The sequence below is a fragment of the Manis pentadactyla genome, chromosome 5 (genome assembly GCF_030020395.1).
Source record: "Manis pentadactyla isolate mManPen7 chromosome 5, mManPen7.hap1, whole genome shotgun sequence".
NCBI lineage: Eukaryota > Metazoa > Chordata > Mammalia > Pholidota > Manidae > Manis > Manis pentadactyla.
The window spans coordinates 62,938,537-62,958,889 of NC_080023.1; the positions used below are offsets into that span (position 1 = coordinate 62,938,537).

Below are 20,353 nucleotides of genomic sequence, written 5' to 3' on the forward strand. Positions count from 1 at the left end.
CATAGGGATTGCATCAAATCTGTATATTGCTTTGGGCAAGATGGCCATTTTGACGATATTAATTCTTCTTAGCCATGAGGATGGGATGAGTTTCCATCTGTTAGTGTCCCCTTTAATTTCTCTTAAGAGTGACTTGTAGTTTTCAGAGTATAAGTCTTTCACTTCTTTGGTTAGGTTTATTCCTAGGTATTTTATTTTTTTTGATGCAATTGTGAATGGAGTTGTTTTCCTGATTTCTCTTTCTGTTGGTTCATTGTTAGTATATAGGAAAGCCACAGATTTCTGTGTGTTGATTTTGTATCCTGCAACTTTGCTGTATTCCGATATTAGTTCTAGTAGTTTTGGGGTGGAGTCTTTAGGGTTTTTTATGTACAGTATCATGTCATCTGCAAATAGTGACAGTTTAACTTCTTCTTTGCCAATCTGGATTCCTTGCATTTTTTTGTTTTGTCTGATTGCTGTGGCTAGGACCTCCAGTACTATGTTAAATAACAGTGGAGAGAGTGGGCATCCCTGTCTAGTTCCCGATCTCAGAGGAAATGCTTTCAGCTTCTCGCTGTTCAATATAATGTTGGCTGTGGGTTTATCATAGATGGCCTTTATTATGTTGAGGTACTTGCCCTCTATTCCCATTTTGCTGAGAGTTTTTATCATGAATGGATGTTGAACTTTGTCAAATGCTTTTTCAGCATCTATGGAGATGATCATGTGGTTTTTGTCTTTCTTTTTGTTGATGTGGTGGATGACGTTGATGGACTTTCGAATGTTGTACCATCCTTGCATCCTTGGGATGAATCCCACTTGGTCATGGTGTATGATCCTTTTGATGTATTTTTGAATTCGGTTTGCTAATATTTTGTTGAGTATTTTTGCATCTATGTTCATCAGGGATATTGGTCTGTAGTTTTCTTTTTTGGTGGGGTCTTTGCCTGGTTTTGGTATTAGGGTGATGTTAGCTTCATAGAATGAGTTTGGGAGTATCCCCTCCTCCTCTATTTTTTGAAAAACTTTAAGGAGAATGGGTATTATGTCTTCCCTGTATGTCTGATAAAATTCCGAGGTAAATCCATCTGGCCTGGGGGTTTTGTTCTTTGGTAGTTTTTTGATTACCGCTTCAATTTCGTTGCTGGTAATTGGTCTGTTTAGATTTTCTGTTTCTTTATGGGTCAATCTTGGAAGGTTGTATTTTTCTAGGAAGTTGTCCATTTCTCCTAGGTTTCCCAGCTTGTTAGCATATAGGTTTTCATAGTATTCTCTAATAATTCTTTGTATTTCTGTGGGGTCCGTCGTAATTTTTCCTTTCTCGTTTCTGATACTGTTGATTTGTGTTGACTCTCTTTTCTTCTTAATAAGTCTGGCTAGAGGCTTATCTATTTTGTTTATTTTCTCAAAGAACCAGCTCTTGGTTTCATTGATTTTTGCTATTGTTTTATTCTTCTCAATTTTATTTATTTCTTCTCTGATCTTTATTATGTCCCTCCTTCTGCTGACCTTAGGCCTCATCTGTTCTTCTTTTTCCAGTTTCGATAATTGTGACATTAGACCATTCATTTGGGATTGCTCTTCGTTTTTTAAATATGCTTTGATTGCTATATACTTTCCTCTGAAGACTGCTTTTGCTGTGTCCCACAGAAGTTGGGGCTTAGTGTTGTTGTTGTCATTTGTTTCCATATATTGCTGGATCTCCATTTTGATTTGGTCATTGATCCATTGATTATTTAGGAGCGTGTTGTTAAGCCTCCATGTGCTTGTGAGCCTCTTTGCTTTCTTTGTACAGTTTGTTTCTAGTTTTATGCCTTTGTGGTCTGAAAAGTTGATTGGTAGGATTTCAATCTTTTGGAATTTTCTGAGGCTCTTTTTGTGGCCTAGTATGTGGTCTATTCTGGAGAATGTTCCATGTGCACTTGAGAAGAATGTATATCCCGCTGCTTTTGGATGTAGAGTTCTATAGATGTCTATTAGGTCCATCTGCTCTACTGTGTTGTTCAGTGCTTCCGTGTCCTTACTTATTTTCTGCCCAGTGGATCTATCCTTTGGGGTGAGTGGTGTGTTGAGTCTCCTAGAATGAATGCATTGCAGTCTATGTCCCCCTTTAGTTCTGTTAGTATTTGTTTCACATATGCTGGTGCTCCTGTGTTGGGTATATATATATTTAGAATGGTTATATCCTCTTGTTTGACTGAGCCCTTTATCATTATGTAGTGTCCTTCTTTATCTCTTGTTACTTTCTTTGTTTTGAAGTCTATTTTGTCTGATATTAGTACTGCAACCCCTGCTTTCTTCTCACTGTTGTTTGCTTGAAATATGTTTTTCCATCCCTTGACTTTTAGTCTGTACATGTCTTTGGGTTTGAGGTGAGTTTCTTGTAAGCAGCATATAGATGGGTCTTGCTTTTTTATCCATTCTGTTACTCTGTGTCTTTTGATTGGTGCATTCAACCCATTAACATTTAGGGTGACTATTGAAAGATATGTACTTATTGCCATTGCAGGCTTTAAATTTGTGGTTACCAAAGGTTCAAGGTTAGCCTCTTTAGTACCTTACTGCCTAACTTAGCTCGCTTATTGAGCTGTTATATACACTGTCTGGAGATTCTTTTCTTCTCTCCCTTCTTGTTCCTCCTCCTCGATTCTTCATATGTTGGGTGTTTTGTGCTGTGCTCTTTCTAGGAGTGCTCCCATCTAGAGCAGTCCCTGTAAGATGTTCTGTAGAGGTGGTTTGTGGAAAGCAAATTCCCTCAGCTTTTGTTTGTCTGGGAATTGTTTAATCCCACCGTCATATTTGAATGATAGTCGTGCTGGATACAGTATCCTTGGTTCAAGGCCCTTCTGTTTCATTGTATTAAATATATCATGCCATTCTCTTCTGGCCTGTAGGGTTTCTGTTGAGAAATCTGATGTTAGCCTGATGGGTTTCCCTTTATAGGTGACCTTTTTCTCTCTAGCTGCCTTTAACACTCTTTCCTTGTCCTTGATCTTTGCCATTTTAATTATTATGTGTCTTGGTGTTGTCCTTCTTGGATCCTTTCTGTTGGGGGTTCTGTGTATTTCCATGGTCTGTTTGATTATTTCCTCCCCCAGTTTGGGGAAGTTTTCAGCAATTATTTCTTCTAAGATACTTTCCATCTCTTTTCCTCTTTCTTCTTCTTCTGGGACCCCTGTAATACGGATATTGTTCCTTTTGGATTGGTCACACAGTTCTCTTAATATTGTTTCATTCCTGGAGATCCTTTTGTCTCTCTCTATGTCAGCTTCTATGCATTCCTGTTCTCTGATTTCAATTCCATCAATGGCCTCTTGCATTCTATCCATTCTGCTTATAAACCCTTCCAGAGTTTGTTTCATTTCTGCGATCTCCTTTCTGGCATCTGTGATCTCCTTCCGGACTTCATCCCATTTCTCTTGCGTATTTCTCTGCATCTCTGTCAGCATGTTTATGATTCTTATTTTGAATTCTTTTTCAGGAAGACTGGTTAGGTCTGTCTCCTTCTCTGGTGTTGTCTCTGTGATCTTTGTCTGCCTGTAGCTTTGCCTTTTCATGGTGATAGGAATAGTCTGCAGAACTGGGACGAGTGACGGCTGGAAGGACTTCCTTTCTTGGTTTGTGGCCCTCCTCTCCTGGGAGAACAGCGACCTCTAGTGGCTTGTGCTGCGCAGCTGCGTGCAGACAGGGTTTCTGCTTCCTGCCCGGCTGCTATGGAGTTAATCTCCGCTGTTGCTGTGGGTGTGGCCTGGCTCGGGCAGCTACTCCAAAGTGGTGGAGTCGCGTTGGAGCAGGAGCAGCTGGGAGGCTATATATCTACGTAAGGGGCCTCCCTGCTCCCTGCAGCCCACTGTTAGGGTGCCCAGAGATCCCCGGATTCCCTACCTCTGGATTAAGTGACCCACCCTGCCCCTTTAAGACTTCCGAAAAGCACCCGCCAAAACAAAACAACGACCACCAAAAAAAAGAAAAAAATTTTTTTTAAATTAAAAAAAAAAAAGGTGGTCGCTCGTTTTTCTTTCTTCTCCAGTGCCAGCCTCAGGCCTCTGCTCACCGGTCTTGCTGCCCTGTTTCCCTAGTATTGGGGTCCCTATCCCTTTAAGACTTCCAAAAAGCGCACGCCAAAACAAAACAGCAAAAAAGAAAAAAAAAAATGGTCGTGCACTTTTCTTATGTCCTCTGGCACCCGGCCTCCAGTGCCCGCTCACTGTTCTTGCTGCCCTGTTTCCCTAGCATCCAGGGCCCCCTGGGCACGTACTGTGTCTGCACTCTGGCCCAGATGGCTGGGGCTGGGTGTTCAGCAGTCCTGGGCTCCGTCTCCCTCCCGCTCTGCCTACTCTTCTCCCGCCGGGAGCTGGGGGGAGGGGCGCTCGGCTCCCGCGGGGCCGGGGCTTGTATCTTACCCCCTTCGCGAGGCGCTGGGTTCTCTCAGGTGCGGATGTGGTCTGGATATTGTCCTGTGTCCTCTGGTCTTTATTCTAGGAAGGGTTGTCTTTGTTATATTTTCATAGATATATGTTGTTTTGGGACATTTCCGCTGCTCTACTCACGCCACCATCTTCCCAAGGTTTTTTTAAATAACATTTTTAAAAATTTTTCAAATGGGTTTCTAATTTTAGCAGATAATCAAAGCTGATATTCCAAAGCAGGTGAATACCGTTGTCTTCCTGTTTGGTCACAGAGATATTAGGATATCCAACTCAGAACCCATAGCAAGAGTAAGGATTGGAATTCAGTAGACTTTAGGCTTGTTGTTTTAAGTACCAGGCCAAATGAAGAAGAATAACTATTCTTCAGTCAGTCATGAGAAGTCAGAGATAATTAACAAAAGCAAATATACCCTTAATAAGTATCTGTTAGTATAACTATATTTGGTATTTCTCCAGCAGCCACTGCTTTTTCTTAAATTGCCATAAGTACTTTATATTTCTTACCAGTTTATAGAAAATCATATCTTTGACAGTGAGTATATGCCCAAATCAAAGCAAGTAAATAGAACATATATTTATTCTCCTTGGGCTTTTACTAGTGTTGGGAGGAAGAAATCTCCTCTGCCCTTCAAGGTTCTTATAGCTGGTCTAAGAATCAAATTGACATGAGACAGATTAACAGGAGAGAAAAACTAAAGTCAAATTACATTCATATGGGGGGGAATCCATAGACATGAGATGCCAAAGACGGGAACAAGAGGTATGTATATCATCCTGAACTGAGAAAAAGGGGGTAGAGGTCTGAAAGTTCAAAGGAAAAGGGAAGCAATTCACAGGAATATGAAAGAGTTTATGTTGGGTAAACATGTTTGCTGAGCCACACAGCAACAGTGAGCGAGAGGAATTTTTTACAGACCCACCACATTCCTCTCTGGCTACCTAGTTCATACTGTGATGTAGTTATCTATGGTGATGGCTCTCTTCCTGGAGCAGGACCTCTGTCTAAATTCTGTTTATGCAGTTAGGGGGAAGCACAAAGTTTCTGAGTCTTTGAGGGGGAGTGCAGGGATTCCCATTCCCTATAGTGATATTTGAGCAAATGGAGACATGTGGAACTCCTGTTTCTCAAAGCATTTAGTCTGATTGCATTCAGCCCAGCCACCACTCCCCCTGTTAAAGATTCCAAGGAAAGATCTTGGACTTTGAAGAGATCATGGTTTGAATCCTAGCTCCTCCACTTATTTAACTGTGGTAAGATACTTAACCTCTCTAGGTTGCAGTTACCATCACCTCCCCTCTCCTCACTGATAAGAGTAAATTGCAGAAGAAATGCCAGTTACCTAACAACTTGAGGCACATAATTTGAGGATTGTAAGGTACTTAGCAGAGTGTTCTGGTTCTCAGTAAATGCAGTAAGGGATAGCAGTGATTACTAATAATATTCAGGTGTTTCTTCAGGCTTACTACCACCTTTGGCTCTTTTTTACTGAGTTTTAATACCTCTACCACTGACAGGGCAAAAAAAAAAGTTGGATAAAGGAGGTAGAAAGCAGTTAGCCCTTTGGAAAGAGTAAATGGGGAAATAAATTGCTGAACTTGTTTAGGGATCATATGTGGGTTTAATTTTTCTGTTTTCTGCCTAGGTCCTATTATAAATAATTGAGAGTTAAATGTGTTATCAATAGCAACATCATTGTCTTCATCGGGAACCTATACACATGAGCCAAGTTTTATACTAGCAAAAACTGACCCACAGCCCTTTCAGGAAATCATGTGTTGTACCCTTATAAAAAACAAGTAATGAATGCCCCTGAAAAATCCCCAGAGTTAATTGATATTACCTGTGGGTGAGATGTTTTTCCCAGAGAGAATATATTGCAACCTGATTACTAGCCAGATTCACATCTTCTCTAATTTTAAGTCAAAACATTTGCAATTTTTGCTAGACTCAATAAACTATCCTTTTCTTGTAATCTCCCATATTCCCTATTGCTTTTTCAAAAGCTTGCGTCTTTCAATTAATTCCTACCATTTCATTTCAAGAACAGTAGCTGTTTTGAACCCTGGAGATTATGTATCAAGATTCTCTTGCTTAGAAATTGCCCTTGTTAGAAGGGGCACCTGGTGAGACACGGACATTCACATCCTAACTTGTGATCTTGGGAAAGTTAACCTCTTTGGGTGTGTCTCCATTCGAGGGGGTGGGGTTAACAGTACTTCTGGGCTTGCTGTCAAAACAGGATAGTATGTGACAGGGCTACCAGTGTGCCTGACAATAAAGAGCAGACCTCCAAAAAGTGTTTGCTCCCTTGTCAAGCTCCACCCCTTTGGTAAGTTTAAATGCCTGTTTTGTTGGTGATAACACTACCTCTTTTGTGTTTCAAGGATGTGCTTTTGGGGAACAGCAGTGGACTTGGTCTTGTGAGGGATCCATGTTATTTGGCTGGCCCTGGATCCAGGTATGTGTGTACTTAGGACGTCCCCTGCCTCAGGAATGCTGCGGAGTTATGTGCTCCAGTTACTGTCTACAAGAAATTGAAATGTGATATTGTGATGTTTCATAGTACCATAGGCTGCCTTTTCAATTTGTCTAGGTTGTGGGGAAATTTTTATTTTTTATTTATAGATGACTTTCTCTAAAAAATATGGATTCAAAATAGATTTTGAATGTGTGCTGTCGTGGCGATGATTGCCTAATAAGTTCAGCATCAGAACAGTTGATGGATATGTTCTTCTCAGGCATAGCCTATGGCTCTCACATACAGGGCCTCTCTGGCAGCTGATCTCTTCCAGTTCTGGGGACAAAGGATCAAGTCTAATGACTAAAGCACTAGGGAAAGAATGACAAGTTTATGAGCAGCTTCACAGAGCAAGAAAAACTCACAGGAAGCATTTGTGGCAAAAAATAAAGCTCCAAAATTATAATGTTTAGGCACTTAGGGGTAGAAAACAGGAAAATCATTAAAAAATTTTTACCATCAAAGTCAATTCCCCTAGGTAGAAAAATATCATGGACCTCTTTTTGGAATTTGAATTTTTGAACTGTTACATAGAGCTTAATAAGTAGAAATTTCTAAAGAGAATGTCCTCTGAACCAAATACCTGTATGTAGTTTTAACGCAGCATCCTAGGGCTATCTCCTGTAATCTGGCATTACTACTGATAATATGTTTAGACCCTCCCTATTGCCTTCCTGTTTTTTCAAGCTAATTCCTTGTCTTACATTCCATTCAATCATCGTTACTCTCTTTCTCTATATTCACCTCCTCAATAACTCAATGCTGTCACCTAGAAGCAGCCAGCGTTGTCAGGGAGTGGTATTAAGTCAGCTCCTGTACCGCCAAGAGCAGCCATCCGCAGTTATGTGCACTTGCTCCTGTAGCTGGCTGTGCCTCAAGTGAAGGTGTTCAGGGTGAGGTTGAGGGCTTTGGTTAGTTTGGGTGCGTAGATTAAAAGCTAGAGACAAGGGAAAACTGGACTAGAGCACTGCCAAAAGAGAACTAAATAAGTCAAACTGTACAATCACAAAAAATTAAATAGTTCAATTACAAAAGGACTTAAATAGGCATTTCTCCAAAGACAAGTGTTGGCGAGGATGTGGAGAAAGTGGAACCCTCATGCCCTGTCGGTGGGATTGCAAAATGGTACAACTGCTGTGCAGAATAGTGTGGGGATTCCTCAAAAAATAAAAAATAGAACTACCCTATGACCCAGCAATCTTATTTGGATACAATCCGAGTATATATCCAAAAGAACTGAAAGCAGCAGCTTGAGAGGTGCTTTCATACCTATATTTACAGCAGCATCATTCACAGTAGCCAAGAAGTAGAAGCAACCTGATCATTGATGGATGAATAAACTAAATGTGGTATATACACACAGTGGGTTGTTATTGCCTTAAAAAGGAAGTAAATGCTGTCACATGGTACAACTGGATGAACCGCAAGGACATTATGATAAGTGAAATAAGCCAGTCACAGAAAGAGAAATATTCTATGACTCCACTTATTTGAGGTATCTAAAGTAGTCAGACTCATAGAAACAAAGTAGAATGGTGGTTACCAGGGCCAGGACAGGGTTCCAGGGTGGGAGGGGGACATGGAGGGAAGAGGAGTTGCTGAATAGGTACAAAGTTTTAGGTTTGCAAGATGAATAAACTCTGGAGAAGTGTTTCACAACAGTGGAAATACACTTAACACTGCTGAACTCAACACTTAAAAATGGCTAGAATATGGGTTTTTTACCACTTTTTTTTTTAATGCTATGAAGGAAAAGAGATAAGACTAATTGCTCTTAAACTCTGTTGTTGGATATTAGGATTCCTGGATTTATATCATCTTGGATTCACAGATGTTTGCCTCTCACACCAAAAGAAACTCAAACAAGATAGTTTTTACCCTATTCTTTGTTCTTAAAAATATATAAAACAATCACCAAGGAGAAGCATTCTCAACCAAACTAAGCATTTAATTCAAATATTACCTTCAAAACTACGCAGCATAAGTATAGTTCCTGTAAACTAAGATTAAACATAAACTAAAAATACCATATCAGGGTTTATTTGGGCTAGATCTTTAAATACTGTGTATTTTAGTGAGGTCTTCCCTTTTTAAAAAGCCTCAAGATGTAATAAATATAAATGACCCAAGTTAGTCATTAAAACATCAGATTCCAGTTACTCCATGTCCTGTAGAGGATGCTGTTTAAAAATATTTCATATCCTATGGCCTAATGGCAGTTGTGTAGCAGAGACATCGTTTATTCAGCAGACGTTTGAGAAGGTGCTTGTGCCGGGTGCTTGGAACACCAGAGTGAGTAAGACATGGGAGTAAAGAGCACCCCTGGCCAATCTTCTGCCTCTGGGCTTGGGAACCCACCAAGAAGTAAGTACAGAGTAGCCAGCCTTAGATATTGAGAGGTTCCTGGTAAGGAAACCACTTCTAAATGAAAAGGACCTAGAAGGGAAGGGGTAAGCATCTGAGAGGTAGGCCCCTTATTCAACCATTTGCATATATAATACAGAAAAAAATGTGGCACGAGAAGAGCTAATCTGATTCTTGGCAGTCTTCCTTCCGTATGCTGCATTATCCTTACCTGGCACTTGCCGGTTTTATGGCAGGCCTATGCTAGGGCTCTTCGAAGGGATTGAGCGACAGCTCCCTTGGCACTTAGATCTGTAAATGAAAACTGCCACCTGCTCTCCAGATTCACTTGCATACTAGTCAGGGAGCTACAAATACGGGATTTGCAAATTTGGGTGGTTTGCTGGAGATTTGTATCCTCACATTAACTCCTGCTGTGGCAGGCAGGCAGTGCGGCAAACTCCTGTTTTCTTTTGTCTTGTTCTCCTTCTTCCTTTAGAACACAACAGAACTCTTGGAGACTGTTGGGTTTTTCCTTGGAGCTAGATAGAGGGCAATGTACATCACCATGCACTGTATTTGCTCATTATCAGTCTCTCTCACCAAAGGTGACTGCTTATTAGCTTCTTAGGTGAGCCTCTCCCTCTCCTCATTTTCCATTAAAAAAAAAATGAAAACACTGAGAGGCAAAGGGAAAATTGTAAATAAAACCTTCAGATTCAGCAGCCAACACAAATGCTTTCCGTGCAGACCTCCCCCATGGGGATCACACTGAGAGAGAATGAGGTAGCATTCTGTTTTCCCCAGTCAAGAGCTGGTTCCTAAAGCGTTCCTAAAAGGAACTGAAGAGACATACCTCCTTGCCTCCTTTTATATCATGAAGCTGTCCTCAGAAGCTGCCTTGGGTAGGAGGTGGGGGCAGTGAGACAGAGCTAATGAAATGCCTGTGGCCCCAGGCTTGCCATGAGTCCATGCCTGTTTGTGGTCTCACTTGACCTTGGTTCTCTGTGTGAGCAGCCAGGGCTCACAGTGAGTAGTCTCTCTGGTGGTCCTCCTCCCCGTGAAATGCCTTGTCCAGCTGTGTGATGAACCCCAGGGTCATCATTGGCCGCTTTCTTCAGGGCTGTAACTTCATGTTTGTATCCTGCTCCAGGTCACTCAGTTGTTGCGAAAGAGGCCGTGAAGAGATGCCATGGCTCAAACATCATCCAAGCCCCCGCTGGGGTAGTTCAGGCTGCAGAGCAGTTGGCAGTGCCCTAGTTCCCAGTGAATGCCCCGGACCCCTGGGCCGTCAGAGGCAGGCCGGAGGAACACCTGGCCCCAGGCCACTGCCCACAGGGACGCAAGGGCACCTCCCGGACACCAGGGCTGTGCCACTGACCCCACTCAGCTGGGCTCTGCTTTCCCCTGTTCCCGCACAGGCCACGGCTGATCAGCAGCCTGGAAGGGACAGTCAGGCGGAGCAGCAGGCCCTGCCCTCCTCCACCCCGGTCGCAGCCCTCAGAATCAGTGATCACAGCCTGGCCCAGCCTCTCAGTCCAAGAGGCCATGAACCACACAGCCCAGAGCGTGGGATAGAAGAGGGAACGAGGAAGCGGGTCCCGCTGCCGCAGCGGCCTCCCGCACCTCGGGTGAGGTGGGCCCACACAGTCCCAGAGGACAGCCTCCCCTGGGAATCCTCGTCGCCTGAGTTCACAAACCTGAAGCACTACGGAAAGCAGCAGACCCCTCCAAGCTCAAGCAGCACTCCCGTCGCAGACCTGCCTCCTGGGGACCCAAGCACTCCAGGGAAGATCTCCCTCCAAGGGTCTGAGTCGGTGCTGCTGGCCTCCCCGCCATGCCAGGAGGACGATGATGATGAGGTGTTCGTGAAGGACCTGTGCCCCGATGTCACTTCCAGCCCCACATTTGAAGATCTTCCCCTACCCCCGCCGCCTCTGCCGAGCCTGGAGACCCCTGTGAGCAGCTTGGACGACTTTCCTCCACCTCCTCCCCAGGCTGTGTTTGAGGCACAGCTAGACAGTGAGGATTACGGGGAGCCCCCAGCCAGGTGAGCAGGCAGGCCCCGGGCAGGGCAGCCCTCAGCTGGAGGAGACAGACCTCCCTCGGGACTCACATTGCCACACTGCAGGCTTCCCAGGGCCTCCTGCTGGCCACAGGAAAGGCCTGGGGTGGGGGGGTTTGTACAAGCTCTGCCATGAAACTGGCAGGACTATTTCGGTTGTATACTGTGGGTGGTGGCGATTCTCCTACCTGGTGCTGGCCGCCAGGCAGAGACGGGAGTGACAGTGGAAGCCAGGCTCGCTCCCATGGACATGAAAAGCTCAAAGGCTCCAAATAAATAGCAGCCCTCCTCCCTGCCAGAGTTCTATAGCAGTGAAGAACTAAGACAAAGGAAGAGGGCATATAGAGGACAAAAATACTTTTGTTAGTGACATTGCTGATACTGGAGAACATGACTTCTATCTGAGTATAAGTGGGCCTCCTGATACTGAGCCCCCAAATTAAACAGGCTTATCTGCCTAGTCACAGGCTATGCTAGCTACATATGTGTGTCTGTGTGTACGTATGGATGGATAGAGAAACAGGTATAGAGGCTAGAGGCAGCCTCACTTTAAATAAAAAAGAGGCTGTCCTATGTATGGTTGATGTTCCACTTCTCTTTCCAAACTCACTCCAGGCCCACAGAAGGAATAAAGAATGGGGCTAAAGGTTGGTAATATTTAGGGAATAAATCATTTGGAAAACCACAAGAATGGGGAAGAAGCATTTCCCAATGCATAGTCCCTAGGACAAGTGATCTCTCACAACACCAAAAGAACACATTGCCTGACTTCACCTTTGTGGTGACTGCCTCTGAATATGAGTGATTCACCAGCACTACCCTGTTCACCTGGACCTTTCAGAAAGCCCTGGACTCACAGCAACATTTAGCAAACCTGAATTCCCACTAGATCCCTCCCCTTTAAAAAGTCCACAACTCCCTGTGACCAACTGCTGGGCTCAGGAGCAGGCCCTTTAGGACCCCGTGGTTTGGAGGAATAATACCCTCAGAAGTGTGACTGCCTTTCCCCCACTCATGATGGGGAAAGCCCCTCAGTCTTCCTCCGCCCTTCCACTGACTCTTCTCTTACTACTCTTTTTTTGTTAATATCCCTAACAGCTCCAGCAAATTTGCCAAGGTGACAGTTGCCAAGGAAAGGTCCGTGCGGGGTCCAGCCCATTTGGTTGGTGGTCAGATACTGGCTTCCACATCCCAGACTCCAGTCCAGGGGCCAGAGGCCGGTGAGACCACCCCACCCCGCACCACGTGGGCAGCGCCCCAGCTTGCTGGGTCTCTTGGCAAGCAGCCGAGCCTATGGCAACCACCTCCCGTCCAAACCCAGAGCCTCATCCCAGCCCCAGTCAGTGGGACTCAAGGTTTAGAAAAAAAAGTCAGTTCTGGTCCTCAGAAGACCTCAGAAGACAGCAGAACAGAGGCTCTGGCCAAGGAAATTGTCCACCAAGACAAATCTCTGGCAGACATTTTGGATCCAGACTCCAGAATGAAGACAACCATGGACCTGATGGAAGGTTTATTTCCCCGAGATGTTGACTTGCTGAAGGAAGACGACATGAAGAGGAAGGCCACACAGAGAACTGTCAACTGCCCAGAATGTGAAGGCAAGAGGTAAGTCTCTGGTAATGTCCCCAAAGGCACGTAGAGTTGAACTCCTTCATGGGGTAAAGATAAGTGTAGGACTACTTATCTGATGTTCTCCTGCCTCCAACAGTTCTGACCCAAGAGTGACATTCCACCTTGGCCTTAAGGGAGTGGCCCTGAAGAGAAGGATATGGGACAGCCTGACCTTGAGTGACCAGGCACTTACCCAACAAAAATAATAGTAATAATAATAATTGCCATTAATACCTATTCATTTTCTTTGTGTCAAGCAAAGTATTGATTTCTTTATATCAACATTACCATTTAATCTTCACAAGAACCTTCTGAAGTAGCCACCAATTTTACTTCCATTTTACCAGTGAGGAAACTGAAGCACAAAGAAATTAAGACCAAACCCAGCCAAGGTCATAGAACATGCCAATAACAGCATCTGGATGTGAACTTGGCACTGGGATCATGCCCACTCTCTCAACAATTATGCTGTGCCCCTAACTCAGCAAACATGCAACTGCCTGTCCTCAGTCAGCTACCTTTACAGAGAGCCCCACAGGGGCCAGTGCTGGAGGGGAGCAGGGAGGAGTGGTGAGCGTGACAGGGCCCTCCCCACAGCAGAGGGAACATGGCGGGTGGCAGGGAGGAGCACATAAAGGAATGGATTACACTGACATTCCCCTTTGAAGAGTAAGGGTGCATGTCTGAGGAAATCCTGACAAGAAGGATCTGAACAGGGGCGCACTCGTGGCATTGGCTGGCCCAGGAGCCTGTGCCGTGGAGCTGCCAGAGCAGTGAGTACGTGCCGTCCTTACTGAGCTCAGCACCCAACCACAGGGGTAAAAAGACCTAAGTAATCAGTATTTTTCATTCTTCTGATTTCTGCTGTGTTATTGGAATATTTCTTGCATATCTGATTTCCTTAAGGGACTACTATGGAAAGATATAGAGTGGTTTTTGTTTTCTTTTTAATTTTCAGTGAAAACTATGTGGATTGACGGGAATTCTGCAGTTAGTGGCTTCCAGACTAAATAAAAACAGAGCATTTCATCCAAATTTGGGCTTGCATTTCAGTTGGGAAATGCATTTCAGTTCAGAATTTCTAGCTGTTCCTCACTAAATTACTAAGAGGAATAGCATAGTTTGATTTGGGGGAGGAAGAGAAAAAGGAGCTATGTAATACTTAGAAGCTTTTCGATATATTAGGGGAGCTTCTGATAACATAAGGCCTGAACAGTAACCTTGTCTATCCCCTTCTTTTTCAAATTTGACAAATAGAGATTAATTGAGGTGAAGTGACTTATCCAGGGTCACGTGTTTAGTAGACGTTAATGGAACACCTACAGCATGCAAGGCAATCCGCTAGGTACCATGAGGGGCCCAAAGATGAGTTTCTGTGAGTGTGCCAGTCAGGTCACCATGGATGGTTATGGTAGGTCAGAGGGGCTTCTGTTCGTTGTATTCTCTGACCACTTGCTGTAGAAAGACCAAAGTAACAAAATACACCCTTAGAAAAGCATCTCCTAGCATTATCATTTCATTGAGAGCGATTGTTCTCCCACTTTAGAAGTGAAATGGTCATGTAGCTTTTGCAGCACTGAGACCTGGAGGAATGGCTGGTGCCATCTTCTGGTGAAAATGAGCACTTTTCTGTGCTGAGTATTGCACACGAGACCGGGCAGATAGCCATGGTGAGGGTTCATCTAATGACTAAGAGGCCCATTTATGATGCAATGAGTGTATCTGGGGGAAAAAACATTATCAGTAATAATATTTTGAAAAATGTAGTAGTTTCTCTTTTTTTTTCAATTAACTGGCTTAAGTGTAACTATATTGCTTAGAGGAATAGTCCCATCCCATCAAGGACGAAACTAGTAAAAAAAATTTATGGTTCTTTGTTCTCTAGTTAAATGATGATCTAGATGTTACATAACATCACAAGATTCAATAGGTGAAGTACCTCTCCAAAAGAACCTTACTTCCATAGAATCTGTCCTAGATAGTCTGAAAGGCAGCTCGATTATAGTAAAACAGAACACTAGATACCACGTTTCTCAATTCCTAATTTGTTCTCCAGCTTTGAAATCCCTTGCTGTGTATATCAGCGAGTAGATTTCATGTGTTATATTCATTGATCGGCAAGCTTCAGATTTCTTGGGCTTATATGGGATATCAAGCTTACATGAGAGGGAAAATTGGTAAGTGTCCAGGCAACAATTAAGATTATAGGTAATCCAGGAAAAGCAGGAAATAACCTAAAATCTGAGGTTTGTGCAGTACCTTAAAAGTTCTTTCACATTGGTTAAGTCATAGCTCCCCATTGTCCTTCTGTGAAATAGGGAGTCAATATCTTTCTTACATTCATCACAAAACGAAAAACCTGCAGAGAGGATGGCAAGTCCATAGTCCTGAAGCCGAGTCCCCAATCTCAGTTACTACCTTTGGTGGTTTTCTGTCCTGAGTTTGCACAGCTTCAAGAGCCCTATACATAGTAATTACTCATTATAAGTATTAGGTCATCTGAATTTCTGGAAGGAAATTCAATTTTTTTATGCATTTCTAAATGGATAGATGTGGTGAAATCTGGTATGTTATGTTTGGCTGTACTTTTTGTTCTGTGTGACCGAGGAGTGAAGAGAATGAAGCCATGGGCATGTGGGTCAACTGCCCTGCCTACTACAATGTGTCTGCTCCCAAGGCTGAACTTCTAAACAAACTCAAAGATATGCCAGAAGAGGTGAATGAGGAAGAGGAGCAGGCAGATGTCAATGAAAAGAAGGTAAGGAAGGAATTGGGGCCAGCGTTCTGTGCTCCTCAGAAAGACAGTCCGGGTTCTAATGGGGACATAGTCCCTAACAGCAGGAGGGGAAGGCACCTGTCACATCACCAGCCTTGCCCAAACCATCACTGGGCTCAGACTTGCAGGGCACTTGGAGCAACTTCCTCACAGCTCTCTTGTCATTTTCAGTTTTACACAATGACAAAAGTGAAGGTTACAGGGAATAAGTTATTTCCTAAAAGTCCCATAGCTGAGAATAAAACCCTGGCCCCTTGACTTAATGCGTTCAGCACAGGGACCCTGACCTGTTCTCCCATCCGACCAGCCAGTGCCAATGGTCTGTGTGTCATTTTCATTTCATGTTTCATGGTCAAAAGGGAAACTAGAAAATCTGGAAACTTTAAGGAAAGAGAAACCAATTGTTAAAAGACACCTCTGAGAAAAGATAGTGTTAATCTTTAGATTCTCCAGTGCTCTTTGCAGTACCCAAGCAGTAGCTTGAAAGCACAATATAGGAATGTACTCATTAGCATGTGATGTACAGAAATTGTAAACGTAAAGCATTTTCAAATGACCAGCTGCTGCCACTGCCTTCCCACCTGCCATGGAGGTCTGAGCCCAGCTGTGCCTGCAGGGGAGAAAGTTCTTGCATTCCACTTTCCCTGCAGCCCCAGAGGGACTGCCAGCCTCGTGCTTCCAGCCCCTCAAACAGCTCAAGCCTGCATGCTGAGAAAAGGACTCTGCTAAAGCTGGCCTCTTGCCGAGCCTGGGCCATCAGTGGTTCTCAGTGGTACCATTCCGGGAGAACTCTCTTACGTGATTCTATTTCATTTATTACATAGATGTGTCCCAAGCTCTCTTTTGCATGTTGGGATGAAACCACAGGATATAGACCCTGGACGCAGGGAGGAATGGAGCAGGAGGATTTAGGGATTTCAGGAGCGCCTCCGGCAGTGCTGGTCTTCCTACTGCTGTAGCTCCATGGGCTCACCATGCATGACTGAGACGCCAGCCACTGTGGTGACACACAGTCCCAGCCCAAGGTTTTCCCGTTCACATACCCGCTTCACGGCACACCTCTTGACACAGCCCTACTTCATCACTGCCGGATTAATGGGTCCTGTGATTGGGGGAGAACCACCTTGCTCTAGGCTGCCTTTATTTCCCCAAATAGGAAGCTGTCAGACACTGTTACAAGTGCCAAGATGCCACAACACCCGTATAACTGCACATTTTTTGTTTTTTTATTGATTGATTTCTTTGCATGTAGGCAAACCTGCCTTACAGTAGCAGTGTGGCAAATTACCCGTTGCTGTTGCCTCCCCATCTTAATTTTATTTTTCCAATGCTTTTTCATCACTTTATTATCACCCTCTCACTCTGAGGTTTATGTGGCAAGAAGTATTTTAGACTGAGAATGTGAAGGAATGGAGGGTTAATCCTCACAGGAAATAACATTAGGTAACACTTACTGAGCACTTTTTATGTTCGAGTTACGAGCTCTTTTTTATATAATGCTATATTATCTTATTTACACAAAACCAACCTGACACCTGGAACACATTTTATGCTAATGTAACTGGAATGTGTTAGAATGAGTCAGGACAAGAAGAGAGAAGGGGGCATTCAAGACAAAGGGAAGAGAATGGAAAAAAGACCTGGAGGTGTGAAAAATGTAGGAAGTGTGTGTGTTTTGAAGAAAGGTACTTCCGCATTATGTTGTTTTGGAATGTAAAACAAAAACGTTCATGACTAAATTAGAAATTGACAATTTTAGAGAGCAACAAAGGAAGGCCATGAATAGCGGATGAGGAGGCTGGGAGGATCCACAAGGAACAGAAGGTCATGGAGGTCACATGGGGCTCTGTGTGAAATGCTCGAGAGTTCATGTGCGGCAGTGGAGAACCCGCCAAGATTTTTTTGTTTTAATGAACTCCAAGTTTATTAATGTATAATAGAATTTTCATTAGTGTCGCTTGCATTTAAATATCTGATTTGGAAACAATTCAGTTCTCAAAGTCTTTGCTCTGCTGCTTTGGGTCTGCCCCACACTCCTGCAGTGTGAGGGTGAATCTTGGCCTTACGCCAGTTCTTGCACAGAATTAGGGGGTCTTCTCCAGCTCCTCCTGTCCAGTATTTTCCCCTACACTCCCCGGCTCCCAACAGCCCCTTTTCCTGGGCCTCTCTGGCTAGAAAGATAGGTTCTCGTTGTTATATCAGCCTGTGCTCCTGTGCCATTCTGCACGGCTGAGACCACCTTCAATAAAACAGAAAGGAAAAAATAATGGGAATTGCCCTCCTATTCTTTGGGCCACTAGGTCCTTTTCCTAGCTCCTCGGACCAGAAAGAAGGGCTTTGCTCTTGGGGTTTCAGTGCCTGTACCACCACTGTGCAGTGCAGCTCCACAGGTAGAGCACCCCTCAGGGGCATGGCTGGGAGAACGAGGAAGAGAGGGGCAGGTTAGAAACAGGATTTCCGCACACTCTAGCTCACAGAGGCCCCTTTTCTAGTCCTCTGGCTTTAGAGGCAGGGCTTTTCTCAAGAGTTCTTGCCATCGCACCCTCTGTGCGGTTCTGCGTTGGAGCTGTCTATCCTCAGGGCAGAACTAGAACATAAAGGTGGGGACAGGAAACACCCCTATTCTGGATGGTACTTCCAGTGTGGCTCCCTTCCCCACTGAACTGCCACACTTCATATACAGAGCCCTCGCCAGAGCCCAGGGGTCTTAGTAAGTGCTGGAGAGAGGCTGTCCTGGGCTGTGTGATCTTGGCCAGCATCAGGAGTTCCCCACACAGGGTTTATCACAGGGAGAGAGACGTGGCAGATTTGCATTTTAGCGAAGTCTCTCTGGCAGCCATGAGTAGAGTAGGATAGGAGGAAGAAAGGGCAGTGGGGAGGGTGTTACAGCTGTCAGGAAAGTGACATTACAGCACTGAAACAGCAGTGAGAAACAGATGGTTTAAAAAAAGGAAGCAAAATGGACAGAACCTGATGCCAGATTAGATGTGGAGTATGGAAGAGGAAGAAGATTCAAAGGTGACTCCCACATTTCTGGCCTAGGTGAGTGTCACCTCTGACACAGGGAAAACAGGAAGGGCATGTAGGGAGGGAGGCTTATGAGCTTAGTTGACTTTAAAGAAATTTAGTATTGCTTCTTGTGTGTCAATGATGCCTGATACCCAGAACCAAGAGACCATACTAAGTGAATATGACAACTTTGTGGTCACAATCCCCAAAAGAAAATGGTAAAAAAAAAAAAAAAGAAAGAAAACACTCTTGACAGAGAATGTGCTAGGGAGTATTTGAAATGGCAGCCGCGTCCGCATGATCTTTCTGCTTCAGTCAGGTCACACTATATGAGATGGAGGTTTGATCCAGTTTCTGTCATTGGGACAGAAATTGCCCTCAACATCTGTCTTGGGTGAAATTCAGCTGAGAAAATAGTCGTGTGCTGCCCCCTGGATCCTCCCATTTAAAACCAAGAAAGAAAGAAAGAACAATAAAGCCTTTATCTAGCCCCAATTTTTTACCAGCAGGAGCTTGTGCTCCACTCTGTCCCTAAACCCCAACAACTCGGCCAGAGTCCTGAATTACTCATTGAGATGAAGACAGTCAATCAGTGGAGGCCAACGGGGTGTAGAGACACTATTGGCAACACTATCCGAGCAGAAAGCAAAGCCGTGCTGTTGTGTGGGAGAGAAGTTGGGTACTCCCCCAGAGTGGTGTGTGTTCCTCAGATGGCTACCTAGTCTTAGGGATAGCACCCAGAAAGTTACAGCTTGAATGTGTATAATACTTTTCTATTTCCCAAAGTACTTGCACAAGCTTTATTTTATTTGAGCCTCATAATGTTCTTATGACCTATTTAATGTAGTGATTAAAAGCCTGAATCCTAGAGCCAGATGACCTGGGATTAAGCCCGGCTCTGGCACTTTCTAGCATGAGTGTGGGCAGGTTAAATAACCTCCATCTGCCTCACTCCATCAGCAGGAAGACGGGACTAATGGCACCTGCCTCATCTGGCAGCTGTGAGGAGTGACCTAACAGCTAAACCCGTAAATAGCACCTGGCACAGAGAACGAGCTCAAAGCCTAGATACTATTAGCATTAGGTGGGTATTATTAGCTGCTTGCTATGACTGAGAAAACTGAGGCACACCAGGCCAAGCGACTTGCCTGTTGGTGATTCTTCTGTGAAGCTGGGTCCTGAGTGGTAAGTAGGAGAGGGCCCAGCAGGGTTGCTGCATGCAGATGGTGATGTGGGAGGGAGGGTCTGCTAAACTAGGTTCAGAGAAAGAGCCCTTAGAAGTAGCATCTCACACAGGGCGAATTAACAGTTTGTGCCAGGTGAGAAGTGGATAAATGTCAATGATTCTGCTAGTTAAGTAGCTCCTGAGAGACTAGTATGTTATTAGAACAAGAAAAAAAGAAAGACCCCCAGAACAGCTCTTCTCTCTCCCCCAGTGAATTCTGCAGATAGAAGGTGGTAATTTTTTGGAGATATGTCTTGGCAAAGAACTGGCTATTTAGCACAGCCAATTTTCCCTCATTGCCTCCAGTTACTCAGATCCCTCTTAACTACATTTTTAAGTCCAAATTTCCATAGTTTAAGGGCTTGGTAAAATAAAAAATTCAAATACCATCCA

The 20,353-nt window shown here is 44.2% G+C and overlaps 1 protein-coding gene across 14 annotated transcripts in view; it reads left to right on the top strand.

Moving 5' to 3' along the window:
• The window catches only part of SHROOM3 (shroom family member 3), a 185,424-nt gene that overhangs the window by 156,638 nt on the left and 8,433 nt on the right, over nt 1-20,353 (top strand). For 13 of the 14 annotated variants that reach the window (XM_036896794.2, XM_036896793.2, XM_057502349.1 and 10 more), the window contains 4 exons: nt 6,798-6,871; nt 10,428-11,324; nt 12,438-12,944; nt 15,558-15,708. In XM_036896794.2, coding sequence (XP_036752689.2) covers nt 6,798-6,871; nt 10,428-11,324; nt 12,438-12,944; nt 15,558-15,708 — 1,629 coding nt within the window. The remainder of the gene's footprint in view (nt 1-6,797; nt 6,872-10,427; nt 11,325-12,437; nt 12,945-15,557; nt 15,709-20,353) is intronic. The other variant, XM_036896787.2, reaches the window with a different exon arrangement.